At 42.2% G+C, this 14,313-nt stretch overlaps 1 protein-coding gene and 1 non-coding gene across 11 annotated transcripts in view; both read right to left on the reverse strand.

The window, feature by feature from the left end:
• The window catches only part of PRPF39 (pre-mRNA processing factor 39), a 38,824-nt gene that overhangs the window by 14,985 nt on the left and 9,526 nt on the right, over positions 1 to 14,313 (reverse strand). For 2 of the 10 annotated variants that reach the window (XM_065594027.1, XM_008171634.4), the window contains exons 3-11: positions 13,644 to 13,769; positions 12,877 to 12,995; positions 12,180 to 12,347; positions 5,455 to 5,620; positions 4,641 to 4,748; positions 2,121 to 2,285; positions 1,676 to 1,802; positions 1,276 to 1,544; positions 443 to 627 (exon numbers count right to left, since the gene is read on the reverse strand). In XM_065594027.1, coding sequence (XP_065450099.1) covers positions 443 to 627; positions 1,276 to 1,544; positions 1,676 to 1,802; positions 2,121 to 2,285; positions 4,641 to 4,748; positions 5,455 to 5,620; positions 12,180 to 12,347; positions 12,877 to 12,995; positions 13,644 to 13,769 — 1,433 coding nt within the window. Of the gene's footprint in view, positions 1 to 442; positions 628 to 1,275; positions 1,593 to 1,675; positions 1,803 to 2,120; positions 2,286 to 4,640; positions 4,749 to 5,454; positions 5,621 to 12,179; positions 12,348 to 12,876; positions 12,996 to 13,125; positions 13,770 to 14,313 lie in introns of those variants that run through there. The other 8 variants (XM_065594026.1, XM_065594025.1, XM_065594032.1 and 5 more) reach the window with 7 other exon arrangements.
• Positions 1,111 to 1,197, reverse strand: LOC112060004 (small nucleolar RNA SNORD127). Its single transcript, XR_002889316.1, has one exon. It is a non-coding gene; the product is annotated as a small nucleolar RNA SNORD127 (small nucleolar RNA).

Consider the following 14,313-nt stretch of genomic DNA (forward strand, 5'->3'; position numbering starts at 1 on the left):
CACAATTAGAAAGCCTGTGATTTCTGAACACATTAATGATACTAATCCTCAAGGATAAGCCAAGTTAGGGCAAATTTGAAAATTTAAGATGTGCAGTTGTGGGTGAAGTTAGAGTATAAAAAAAAAAGCAAACACTTTTCTTCGTGTCCTCTTTCAAGAATATCCCCCACTATAAAGCCAAGACACAGCTTTCGAACAAAAAGACAACACTCTTGAGCTGAGAACAAGCATGAGACAAAATGGCAGCTTTTCCAGAAAGTTGATAATACTTGAAAATAGGAACTTGGTATGAATTTGTCTGTCTTCAACTCTAACAGTGTCATAATTGCAGTGCTAAAATAATAGTTTAAGGAGCATGTCTAAATGAAACTCTTCCCCCAAAGTTATAAACAGCACCTCATTTGGTGACCCAATTACAGCCATAGCGTAGGTTAAATCTTACTTGTTGACGTCAGAACCAAAATCTTCCAGAAATTCCACTTTTCGTTGAGAAAATGTAATCCTCATTTTTATAGACAATGCACCATTGACAGCTTTGTCAAAACATGTGAGGATGTTTTCTTCATTTTGCTTAAGATCCCCACTATACTCCATTTCAAGTAAGTTGAGATACAATTTAGTGTTCTCCTGTGCAAAAAAAAGTTACAGCCATTGTTGTAAAATAGTGTTTGCCCAAGTACATCTCCAGCACTTCTTTCTAATAAGTACAACAGCTATGCACACCACAGTGTCCTACGTTGTAAACAGATGTTATAGTGTAGTCAATACAAAGGTTTCCTGTCCGAAAGTGTAAACATAGGTGCTCTTTGACCTGTGTCATTTTATTAATAGATGCACATGGTCTACAGTACATCTGAGGGTATGTGTATCCTTGTGATTAGCATGAGGGCTCGAAGACCAAGCAGTTCTGGCGCCCAAATAAAGTGATCCTTGCACTAACACGACCAATGGTATTTAATAAATTACTTCCATGCAATATCAGCATCCGTGCATTGTTTGTGATTTTTGAAATGGAGCAGGACAGGGAAAAACAACGATGTCTCAGAACACTAGGGGAATCATGGATGCTATCTGAAGGGTGAAAAAGGCAAGATTCATAACCTGCAAATCTGGCAACATCAGCTTAGAGGGACTGGTGTCTCCATGTGCAATAAAATGCTTTACATACAGTCTGAAAACCTGTCATCATTGTTGCCACGTTTTAATGCACTGACTAAAAGGAGGAGGAAATTAAATATCACAGGACTATTTATAAAGCTTTTAGGAAACACATACTTTGTCTTTCTCAATGGCTTCCAATAGCACTTTTCTTGCTTTTGGAAGGTTCTTCTGAACTTTGAAAAGATGTCGAGCTAGTTTGATGGCATAAAATGATGATTCACCGCTTGATTTAGCATTCTTAACAGCTTCCTGAAGCAGGTGTTCAGCTTCTTCCATGTTTCCATGTCGGCGTTCTAAGCTAACTCTTCGCAAGCGAACCATTGCAAGTCCCAGAACACACTCTTCAAATGTTTTCAAAATTCTTCTTGCTTCATTGATGTTCCCTAAAAATGTTGGGTAAGTATTTAATGCAGACACCATGCATCCATCAACTCTTGGGAAAAAAAGAAAATCACTGCCAGCAACAATCCAAAGACTAATTTAACTAGAAAAGCCTCACTAACTTGGCTCTTACCCTGTTGTTCTTCAAAGGCAGCCCATAGCATATGAACCATTGGTTTCTTAGGAAGGTGTATTGTACAGGCCCTGCTGTAGACATGTCTCACTCCTTCAATACTGTGATTCTCCATATACTTGGCATACTACATTTGAAAACAGAGTATAGATTGAATAATTTAAAGCTTATTTTTGGTCTTTAAATACATGACAGAACGATAAAATTCTTTTGTTTAAACCCATTCAGCACCTTTATTGAACCACTAGACTAGTTTCTGTAAGGAAGGACGTAGAGAGGCAACGAAGTTGGCATATGCAGCAGTCAAATCTGGTTGCAAGCAGACCATCTCCTAATGCAACAGATATAGTTATATATGAACAACATTCAACAAGAGTACAAAAGGTTAGTCACTAGATCAATGTTTGCAATCAGTAAGAATTCATTATTAAATTACTTCCCTTACCTTAATCCAGAAGTCCTCATAGAGGGCACATGAAATAACACATCTTTCAAAGAGGACCACAACTCGCTCATGAGTCCCATTTTCTATCTCAAACTCTAAGTATTCTTTCCAGTTTTTCAACTGGGCTTTCTCCAAAGGTTTTACATGGAAGTAAGGTCGTTTTATCTGCAACAGATGAGTAACACTGGAGTCAAATTCAACAACTTAGTCAAAAATACAGAGCAAGATAAACTGTTTGGATGTTACTTTATATTGGAATTTATACCACACCCTTTGACTTTTCAGAATAATCATCTTATGTAGGCTATTCAAATATCCAGGTCTGAATGGACTTCAGGGTATGACTAATTTTAAAGGGATACTATAATTGCCAATTCAAGTTTGGGCAAAAATCTAGGTCTTGTAAAAACAGCTTTCCCAAAATAATCTTTTTTTAAATAAATTACCCACAACAGTAATGCTGTTAGTAATCAATCCTCTGCCTTGTCTGCAAACCAAACATAGCAGCACTGAGAACCTGTAAGGGGGGAGATGATAGAGGTCTATAAAAATCAAGACTGGTGTGGAGAAAATAAATAAGGAATGTTATTTACACCTTCACATAACACAAGAACCAGGGAACACCCAATGAAATTAATATGCAGCAGGTTTAAAACAAACAAAAGGAAGTACTTCTTCACACAACACAGTCAACCTGTGGGACTCATTGCCAGAGTATGCTGTGAAGGCCAAAACTATAGCGGGGTTCAAAAAAGAACTAGATACAGTCATGGAGGATAGGTCCATCAATACGTATGAGCCAACATGATCAGGGAATTAACCCCACGCGCTGGCTGTCCCTAGCCTTTGAATGCCAAAAGCTGGAAGTGGACGACAGGGAATGGATCACTTGACGATTGCTGATTTGTTCATTCCCTCCAAAGACCTGGCATTAGCCCCTGTCTCTAGACAGGATACTGGGCTAGAATGGACCATTGATCTGACCCTGTATGGCCATTCTTATGTAAAAATGTTGATCAGGATCCTCAGATCAGGCATGGCCACTTTGCATGGTATTGCCAGCATATTATGGTCCCAAAAGGAAGCATTCACTCTGGTGCAAGGGTGATCCTGCACTGGTATATAGCGAGCCCTGTATACCATACACCCTCTAAGCTGCTGGCATGGCAAGGAAAGGGGGGACCCATGGTCAGGCCTCCCCTCTGTTTTTTGAGCCTTTATGGCTACTACAGACCACTGTAAGGTTGTACAGACCTTGCGCTGCTCAAACACAGAACAGAGAACTCGAAAACATGGACTAGAATCCATGCAATACAAGTAAGAGCTTTAATGCAGCTTTACACACTGCCTGACCTACATTTATTTGCTCTGGAGTACCATCTCCACTGTTTTGTTCATGATAAACATGCATTTAAAATAATTTTTTCCCCATAAGACTATAATAACATAAGAGCGGCCATACTGGTTTAGACCAAAGGTCCATCTAGCCCAGTATGCTGTCTTCTGACAGTGGCCAATGCCAGATGCCCCAGGGGGAATGTACAGAACAGATAATCAAGTGATCCATCCCGTCGCCCATTCCCAACTTCTGGCAAATAGAGGCTAGGGACACCATCCCTGCCCGCGTCACAATGTCCATGTGAAATAATACAACTGCTAGTTTAAAACCAACAGAAAATTGCTGCCAGACAAACAGCAGCAAGACCAGGAACTCCCCATGTCTCCCATTCCCTTCAATGAAACATGAATGTCACAGCCCAATTTGAGACCACTTAAATGCAAACACTAGACATAAGCAAGTTTTTCCTCTTTAAAAACAAAGAAAATTGAAGGCAAGAATAATGTCCTATTATGTTTACATGGTAAATTTATGGAGAATTCAGAAGTTGAAGTTGCAAAAGTAACTCAGCTTCACTGAATATATACAATTTCATATGCTTGCTTAGTTTAATACTGTTTGTTATAAAGCATGTGCAGCACAACATGGGTGTTACTGGATGAATAGTTTTTGCCATTCTGAACTGGAATTTTAGTTGTGAAATTCTAACACAGCAGTATCAGATTTTTGCACCTAGTTGTACTCTTTACAGTTTCTAGCTTGGTGACAACTTAATTTTTAAGATACCGTTATAAGAAGCTTTTCTTTCTATTGACTAGTTTTAATTCTGTAACATACCACATTTATGAAGTAGTACCCTCCTTTCTTATACATGGTATGAAAGACGCTAAATGTAAAGTTTACACTTAGTAAAATGTATTTTCCCCACGTTGCCTCTCTCAAAATAAAACTTAGTACCTACCTCACAGAGCTGCTGTGAGAACTAGTTATTAATGTTGGTATATTTTTTAAAGTACTCTTTTTGAAGATAGAAAAGAGGGTAAAACCATTTATTTGCCCAAAGCTTTACAGTAGTTTAGTCAGAATTAGAAACACCAGGAGTTTCTGGTTCCCAGTCCCATGTTCATGCCTTCAGATCACGCTGCCTTTCATACAAAAAAGGCTAACACAAGAAAACTTACTCCTTCTTCAAAGGTCCACCTCTTGCTGACTTCATGTTCATTGTGATTGAACATTTCTTGATGAATCTCTTGGATTCTGTGTCTCATGTTTTCTATTTCAGTGATTAGCTAAAGATACATGATAAAAGCAAGTGATTAATACTGATCTGTAAAATATCAAGTATACAACTGCACTGTATTATTGACGTGATCTGCATAAATTAAAATATGAAAGGTACACTGCTACTTCAGGTGCTGTCCTGAACAAGTGGGATAAAAGTGCACATTGTCTTAGCTCTTAGTGTAATGGACCTAAGGAGGTCTTGGATCCAATGGTCGGCCTCAATTTCTGAAGTGATATAAATCTGAGATGCGTCATATCCAAATAGGATTCCATCTTTATTTGGTACAACCCCAAATGGGCACTTCTTTCTAGCTGGTTTCATGCTTTTGCATACCCTTCAAGGAGCACAGATCTGCACAGGCCAGTACTAAATAAATAAAAACTCTCAAAAACACGCCGTAACTCTTACCCCATATATTTGAAAGAGTCAACATTCTGCTCAAATTTTATAGAGAACTTTTAAGATTAAAATGTTAATTACATTTCTTTCAAACCTATGTAGTGTAAGGGAGATCTCTTCTTGTCTATACAGCCAATCACACACTAACTGCTGCTCTTTGGCTCACATGTAGGAGTTGACACTCTATACTATGGGATCAGCTCAGCCAAAAACATAGTACAGTCCCTGCAAATAAAAGAAAACTCTCCTCTCAGCAGCAGCAGATTGAACAAACATGCAAAGGTGTTCCGCAACCTCGCCTGCACATTTACCTTTGCAGGGTCAGTTATGTCCTCAATTCCAGAAGGAAGGTCATCTCCTGGTGGTGCATCATCCCCACTATGGCCACTGACAGACGCCAATTCCCGGCGCAGCTGAATAAACTGCTCAGGAGTTAGAAGGTCTCGAGGCAAATTATTTTGTACGTGTTCTTTAAACCTGCAAAGAAACAGGATTTGTTCACCTAACAAACGCACAATTTTTACATGTTCTATTTTAAAAAATACTCACTTATTCGAAGTTATATGACAAAAGCGAGGAAGTTACTGACCTTGTGCAGTAACAGAGGTTCTTCGAGATGTGTGTCCCTGTGGGTGCTCCACTTTAGGTGTCGTTGCGCCCCTGCACTTGTAGCCAGAGATATAGGATAGCAGTGCCCTGGTTGGGCCGCACATGTACAGTTCCTGTCTCACATTGCTTCAGGCAATTAACTGGTGCTGTGCGACCAACCCCCTTCCCGCCCCCCCCCCCCCCCCACATTCCTTCTCTACTGCAGAGTCTGTATATAATAGAACGCCAAAGCAGAGGGGAGGAGGGAGGGTAGTCGAGCACCCACAGGGATACACATCTCGAAGAACCTGTTACTGCACAAGGTGAGTGAGTAACTTCCTCCTCTTCTTCTTCTTCTTCTTCTTCTTCAAGTGGTGTCCCTGTGGGTGCTTTACTTTAGGTGACTTCAGAGCAGTGCCCTCCGGTGGAAGGAGGGGGCTTCGGAGTTGAAATCGTAGCAGATGAAAACACTGTGACACCAAACAGGGCATCAGAAGATGTGTGTTGTTGCAACGCATAGTGTTGTGTAAAAGTGTGTGGTGAGATCCAGGTTGCAGTCCTACAGATTTCCGCAATAGGGATGTTGTTAAGAAACGCTATGGAGGTTGAAAGACTCCTAGTAGAATGCATACGGATCCCAGTAGGGGGTTGTCATTTATACTGGAGATAACAGAGTTTGATAGAGTCTGATATCCATTTGAATAGGCGTTGTTTGGAAATGGCGTGCTCTTTAGAGCATTCGGTGACAGAAACGAATAATTTTGGAGACTTGTGAAAGGATTTTCTTCTATCGACATAAAAGGTGGGAGCCCTGCGGAAGTTCAAGGAGTGTAGTCTGGATTGTCTACTGTCTGTATGTGGTTTCGGAAAAAAAGTAGGTAAGTATATAGACTGGTTAAGGTGAAACGATGAATGCACCTTAGGCAAAAGCTTAGGATGGGGTCTGAAGATACTTCATCTTTAAAAAAGATCATATAGGGTGGATCCCTCATGAGAGCAGCTAGTTCTCCTGACTGCCTGGCCGATGTAATGACCACTAGAAACACAACCTTCATAGAGAGATGTAGTAAGGAGCTTGTAGCTATGGGCTCAAAAGGGGGCTCGGTGAGGCCATGGAGGACTAGGTTGAGGTCCCATGGAGGGGTGGGTTTTCTCACTTCCAGATAGGAGTTGGAGAGATCATTCAAGAAGAGTTTAGTGATGGGATGCGTGAAAATAGAGAATCTGTCGACTTTATGATGAAATGTCATGATGGCCAGAAGGTTTAAATGGATGGAACTCATGGAAAGTCCCGTTTAAGTTCCAGTAGATAGCCTAAAATAAGAGGTAAGGAGGATGACACAGGTGCCGTCTTATTTGCCTTGGCACCATGATTTGAATAGTTTCCACTTATGTCCGTAGGTGTGTTGGTTAGTTTCCCTACGGCTGTTTAATAATATCTTCTGAACTTCTGTGGAACGTGTCATTTCAGATCCCAAGAGCCATGTAGTAACCAGGCTTTGAGATGAAGTTTTTGGGGATCCGGATGGAGGATGCGCCCTGCATCCTGTGACAGAAGTCGAGACAGAAGCAGGAGCGTGCGTGGGGGCTAATAGGATCACTCTGGATCCATCTTGCTTTATCTTGTGAGTACACGGGCATTTTGAACCGCTTGGGAGTTACAGCAGGTTGATATGAAGCTGGGACTCTGCTAGAGACCAGTGGGACTGTATAGAATGTGCCTTGAAATGTGCCCCCCCCCCCCGAGCCTAGGATGGATGCATCCGTGGTGATGGTGAGCGACGGCATATTCTGCAGAACCTGCACGCCCCTGCAGACACTGGCCAGACTGGTCCACTATAGGAGTCCTTGACTGCATTCCTCATAGAGAGGAGTTTGTTTTTGCTGTGCTTGAGGGGAGCATAATTTGTCCATAACCAGGCTTGAAGGCACCGCATGTGTAGCCTTGCATGTTGGATGACGAAGGTCGTGGCGGCCATGTAGCCTAGGAGTTGCAGGCAAGTTCTGGCAGACACCTGCAGGTTGTTCCGTACTGTTAAGTTTAAGGCGGTTAGAGTCAGAAAGTGTTTTGTTGGAAGAGAGGCAGGTGCTTTGAGGGAGTTGAGGTCCGCTCCAATGAATTCCAGGCCTTGGACAGGTGTTAGGATTTCAAATAAACTTACAAAAGTCCACCCTAAGGAGATAAAGAGGTGTATTGTACGTGGGTGGAACATATGGCTGTCTGCAGTACTGGTGCTTTCAGCAGGCAGTCATCCAAGTACGGGAATATCATTATTCCCTGTCTGCGTACATAGGCCGCTACTACGGCGAGTACTTTGGAAAATACTCGCAGTGCAGTGGAAAGGCCGAAGGGTAGAACTTTCTACTGAAAGTGATCCTGTGCTATTGTGAACCGCAGAAATTTCTGATGTGAGGGATGGATCGATATATGAAAATATGCGTCCTGTAGGTCGAAGGCTGAGAACAAGTCCCCCCTCTCTAATGCTGGGATTATGGTGCCTAGTATGACCAATTTGAATCTTTGTGTTTTTACAAACTTGTTGAGTCACTGTAAATCTCCATAGGTCCCCAACCTCCTGTTTTTTTCTGTCTGAGAAAGTAGTGGGAATAGAACCCCTTCCCTCTGTACTCGGTCGATACGGGTTCTACTGATCCCAAGGATATGAGATGGTTCACCTCTTTCCGCAGTAGATGGGATTCTTGAGCCCTCGACAAAGGCTTCAAATCTGTTGCCTAGAGGTTGACGACAGAGGTAGTAGTCCAGGAAACGGATTGTCTTCTCCTCGAAGTTTTCTGTTTCCGCCCCTATTGGTCGTAATACTTATTCCGTTGAGTATACTGAGGAGGTTGGAACCGTTGAGGAGTTTAGTAAGTGGTCTGCCGTCTCTCGTTCCTAGGTGCGTGGATGCCCAGAGACCGCAAGGTGGCCCTCGAGTCTTTCAGGGTATGCAATGACTCGTCTGTTTTGTACACACAGAGTTTGGCGCCTTCAAAGGGTAAGTCTTCTATGGTGGACTACACTGGCTCTGGGAAACCAGATAGATGAAGCCAGGAGGCTCTCCTCATAATGACGGCTGTTGCTATGGACCTTGCTGCAGAATCAGCGGAGTCAAGGGCAGGTTGGAGCGCTGTTCTGGTGGCAAGTTGGCCCTCTGTGACGAGTGCTTTGTATTGATTCTTTTTGCCTTCTGGTATAAAGTTGATAAATTCTGAGAGACTTGCATAATTATTGCGATTATATTTGGTCAGTAGGGCTTCATAGTTGGCAAGTCTCAATTGTAATGTCGCAGCAGAGTATGCTTTACGACCGAACAGGTCGAGCCATTTCCAGTCGTTATCATACGGGGTGTTTCTATAGTATTGTTGTTTACCCCGTTCATTCACCGCGTAGATAACGAATGAATTTGGCGTTGGATGTGAGAAAAGGAATTCAGTGTCCTTGGCTGGCATGTAATACTTCTCATCAGACCTTTTACAGGTAGGTAGAATCAATGCTGGGGTTTGCCTGAGCAACTTCACAGGGTCCAGAATCGCATCATTCATGGGAAGGGCAACTCTGGATGAAGTGGATATGTGAAGTATGTTCACTAGATTGTGGCGAGATTCCTGGACCTCTTCCATATCTAGGGAAGTGGCCACTCTCATGTAGAGATCCTGGAACTGCTTGAAATAGTCTATTGTGGTGGGGCATAATTGTGTCATCTGGTGAGGAAGATGAAAATGTAATGTCAGTTGGTTCATCTGGGTCCGAGAATTGCTCCTTTTTTTGGGCCCCTTGTTCGGAGACGGTAGAAGGTGCCTTTGATGCCAATATGGGTGGTTGAGGGCAGAGTGTTGGGTACTCCCTGTTGCTGCTGCTGTGGGTATGGAGTCCATGGCTGCCAGAATGGCCATTGTGGTTGGAAGGGCATGGTGGGCATCTATGGGTGGCCCAACCAGGGTTGGTTTGTAAAGTGTACAGGGAAGCCTATGCTCGGTGGGGTCTGTGTGGCAGGAGTAGTCACAGGAGAGGAAACCTCTGGCAAGTGTCCGATATCCTCCTCCCCACTAGAGAATTGCATTGAAAACTCTGGAGAGCTGGGTTGGCTTAGTACCATGTGTACCGTGGTACCTTTGGTGCCAAGGAGACTGTGGTACCAATGACACAGATAAGTTTGTGGGACACAGGAACTGCTGTGACGTGTCTGATCTCGGTGGGATGGTGGAGCTCGGCACCATATGCTGGAATGAGCTTATCCGTGCTGGTGTGTGGTTGGCGTGCATAGTACCAGCAGTAGGTGGCAGCATTAGTGCAGGAATGCTCAGTACTGATGGCTTGCTTGCTGTTGTCGGTGCGGTGGCATGGGGTTTCACTTTCCCCTTAACGCCTGTGGCGGAGCGCGACTGCTTTGGAGCTCTGGGTTTCTTAGTACCATTGGGACATGGTCTGTCTGCAGTTGATATGGCCGGTGCGGTCGGTACCGGGAGCATCTGTCCGCTATTGGAGCACCTCCTCTTGGCCGACTCCGGATTTGGGGACGTGATGCCCCGTTTCTTTCCTGCCTTCTTGGCAGGTTGTTCAGGATCTTTTCCCCTGCAAGAAGGGTCTTTGTCCGAGGCGGTAGTCGGCGATTTCTGTCTGGGAGGCGTTCGTAACTCAGGCTCAGTCACCGGGCGAAGAGATTTCTCCATAAGGAGAAAGCTTTAGCTGTAAATCCCTTGCCTTTCTCGTGCAGCCTTTCAAGTTTAGACAGTGCGAGCACTTTCGCGGTGTACGTCCCTCACCGAGACAGCAGATGCATTGAGAGTGTCCATCCGAGAGGTGTATTGAAAGCTGGCAGGTAATGCCAGGCATACCCTGAGGAAGCTTATTCTCTCAGTGATGCAGAGAGATAAAAAGTATAGTGCCGCTGTGATCAGGAAGACTGGAAAATTTATGGTCCTAAGAGGAAATTTTTTTTTATTTTTTTTTAAAAAGGACGGAGATAAGATAGGAAGGGGGAAAAAGTCTATTGTATTCTAACTGAGAACTATGAACTATTGCTAAAGGGACAGGAAAAATAATTATTTCTAGCTGTGAGGCGCTGCTGAGTGCTCCGACGTCGGGAGAGAAGGAACTGGGGGGAGAAAGTGGGGGGTTGGTCGTACAGTGCCAGTTAACCGCCTGAAGCAGCGCGAGATGGGGATTGTGCATGTGCGGCCCAACCGGGGCACTGCTACCATAAATCTCCGGCCAGAAGCACAGGGGCGCAACGACACCTAAAGTGAACACCCATGGGGAAACCACTCGAAGAACTGATTATTAGCACAAGTGGATGGTTTAAGAACCTAGAACTCTGCTGGAGATGCAACTTCGCACAGTGCGCATAATACATAGGTAATATCTACTAGGTGTGCAAAGCTTTCTGTTTCAAAGGATTCAAGTACCATGAAGGGCAAACATTAAGGAGTGGCTTGTAACGGTGAATACCTTTGCAAACTGTGGTGGGAAAAGGCTACCTACTCAGTGAATAGGATGGCATGGGATGTTAATTCTCAGAAAATGACCATTTGCTTAGGAATTCCTAACAAAAACCTTCTTTAGAAACTACTAGGAAGACCGCTGTACCTCTTAACTAGGGTTTCTGTTTTTTAATGTTTACCCTATCCAAATTAACACACATATTTATTATTTAAAAATGAATAAAGTATTTTTCTTAAATTAGTTTATGGTAAAAAACAGTTCAGCTGAGAATTGCAGCAGGATATGGAATTAGAAGCTAAATAACATAACTTCCTAGTAAGATGCACCCTTTTCTGGGTTCACCCCATTTTTCTTCCTGCTAACAATTCCCACAACTTCCTTTTTACCAAAAAGTTGGTCATAGGCAAATTTGTGAAGTTTGATTTTTTTAGTTTTTCTCTGGACACCAGTTCCTAAACTTTGCTTCAGCGCTCAAAAGAATAAAAAGATCTAAGTCTGTACAACACTCAGCTGGTTCGCAGCTCCAGGCAATACTGATTTAAATACATTTTATTGTGTTGTACATTTTGCATCAGTTTGAGGTCTTGCTGCTCCAAAGATCACTTCCATGGCTCCCTAAAGAGAAGTCTGTGCCCATTCTTAATGAAGGTGAAAACATTTTCAGTCTCCAATTTTCTATTAGCCCTCGTTTTATTTATTTAAAGAAATGCTAGCGTGTGAAACAGTGCACTCACAGTATCAACATAAAAACTAAAATATAGATGGTAGAGTAAGACACTATACAAATGTATTTGCTTATAATTAAGAAGTGAAGTTTACCCAGAAGCTTTGTTTTTTTGGAGAGACAATCACTTTTATTACTGGCTTAAGTGTAATAACTTTCCAAGTTCCTGTTTGGATTGAACAATTTTGAGTTTTACACAAATATTAAAAATGTAATTATATTTATGCCTATTTAACACAGTTAATAGCATGAAGATAACTAAGGCTTTAAGTTGTCCTTACCTCTGGAAGTGATGGCTATAGAGCTGCGTGGGAATCCCCAGGATACGATCATATATAGCTGTAACTTCTCGTAGGTTGCCCTGTTCATTTTCCCAATTTATATACATTTCCCATAGTCTGTCAGAGCGGAAATCTGTCCCTGCAGCTAAGACTGCATGTTCATAAGCTCTGAAAAAATGAAAAAATGTTTAACAGCCATTTCTGAATGTAGTACCTCAACTATTCAAGGAGCAAGAAGAATGAGGTGGATTTGTTTTGTAAGAGCCTCTGCATGTTCTATTTATCTTTTACTGCATTCTTTTGGGGATTCAAACAATGCATGTTACCAAATATGTTCTCTAGATATATGATAAATACAAGACCTTTTTAATAAGCAGCTCTACAGTGATTTTTCCTAATATTTTCACAATAAAAGGAATAAGAGCAACATAAAAATAAGCCATAAACAAGAAATCAAACCACTAAAACCCACGAGGAGTTTCTCGCTAAGAGCCTATTCCCAAGGCTCTGAGGAGTGAATGGAACTATTTATCAGACAAAAATAAAGAGACATCAATACAGCTGGATGCTACTTCAGCTTTGCTCTCATGGCTAAAGATTTTACTTTTTCATGTAGCTACATATCATTTACAACTGTGTTCATGTGTTTCTCCTCCCCCCCCCCCTTTTTTTTTTTTTTAAAACACAAACAACTTACCCTCTTACGGTATTATTAGTTTCAGGGTCAACAGGATCCAGTGTCTCTTTTAAGAAGTTTATATAATGTATCCAAAGATCAACACTAAGAGGTATTGCCTGTAGCCCTCTCCGATACACCTATGAAGAGAACAACATAAACTGTACTTCAAATATTTAATAGCGTCCTAAGAGAGAGGCAACACTGTGTTATCCGGTGAACCTTAGAAATACTAATTACTGGAATTTTGTTTAAATAATCTACCATTACCATTTGGGTGGAGGTTGGATAGAACATGGCAATGTTCTGATCTCCACGTGCAGAGTCTTGATCTTCAAAGCGCAGCGGTCCCTGCATTCTGACCAGGTTGTGTGGGCAGGCTTTGGGGTACAGACCATAGGGCACAGACCCATTAGAGCATCATTGACAGCGTCTGACCAAAAATGCAATAAGATGTAGCAATTGTGACCAGCAAACCAACTATATTGTTTTGAAAATGAGAAATAAATGTAAGTGACAGAAAAGCCCTGCCCTACTTGTTAAGCTGCAGTGTAATACAGAGGCTTGCACTGCAAAGCTTGACAAACTGTAGAGGTTTAACGCACCTGCCAACAAAGAGAGAAAATATTAGCTACAAATGCCACAAAAAAAGTGACAAATGCAAACAAAATCCCTATAAATCTGACCATATATGGTGGGTACTGGCAGCCAAAATGACTTGCAGTGGTTTAGTCATCATTTGGCTTACAGGACCAAATGGCGATAGCTATATCCAGCTACCAACGTACCTCATCAGACTGTTTAATGTTGTCATGTCGCTTTTCAAGGTCTGCATACTTTTTCCAATATCCATAGCAATATGGATAATGTGTGAAAAATCTGTCAAATGCTTTCCTGGCAGCCAGCAAGTGGTTCTGTGAGAAACAAACAGAACTGTAACTTACAGTTCTTAAGAGAAAGTTTCAAATAACTAGAGAAGAGCATGAATTCTTACATGGAGGGCACCATTCCAATTCAAACCCAGAAAGCCACGTCATAATATCAGGTGCTTTTCCGTAGTTTTATAAATAACTTTGAATATATGCGAGCACAAATAATTATAACACTAAGACCTAAGCTAACTTAAGTTACAGGTCTACAAAGTTGCAAGCAGACACAGCTTAAGTATTCCCACACTACTCTGCTAGCATCTTCAATCAGAACCTGCTTTTTTCCACCTCAACCACTGCACTTGATTCTTTAGACCAGTGGGTCTCAAACTTTTTTACTGGCAACCCCTTTCACATCACAAGCCTCTAAGTGCGACCCCCCCACCCCAACAAATTAAACACCCTTTTTAATATATTTAACACTATTATAAATGCTGGAAGCAAGTAGGGTTTGGGGTGGAGGTTGACAGCTTGCAACCCCCCATGTAATTACCTTGCAACCCCCTGAGGAGTCCCGACCCCCAGTTTG

Source organism: Chrysemys picta, chromosome 4 (assembly GCF_011386835.1).
Source record: "Chrysemys picta bellii isolate R12L10 chromosome 4, ASM1138683v2, whole genome shotgun sequence".
Lineage (NCBI taxonomy): Eukaryota > Metazoa > Chordata > Testudines > Emydidae > Chrysemys > Chrysemys picta.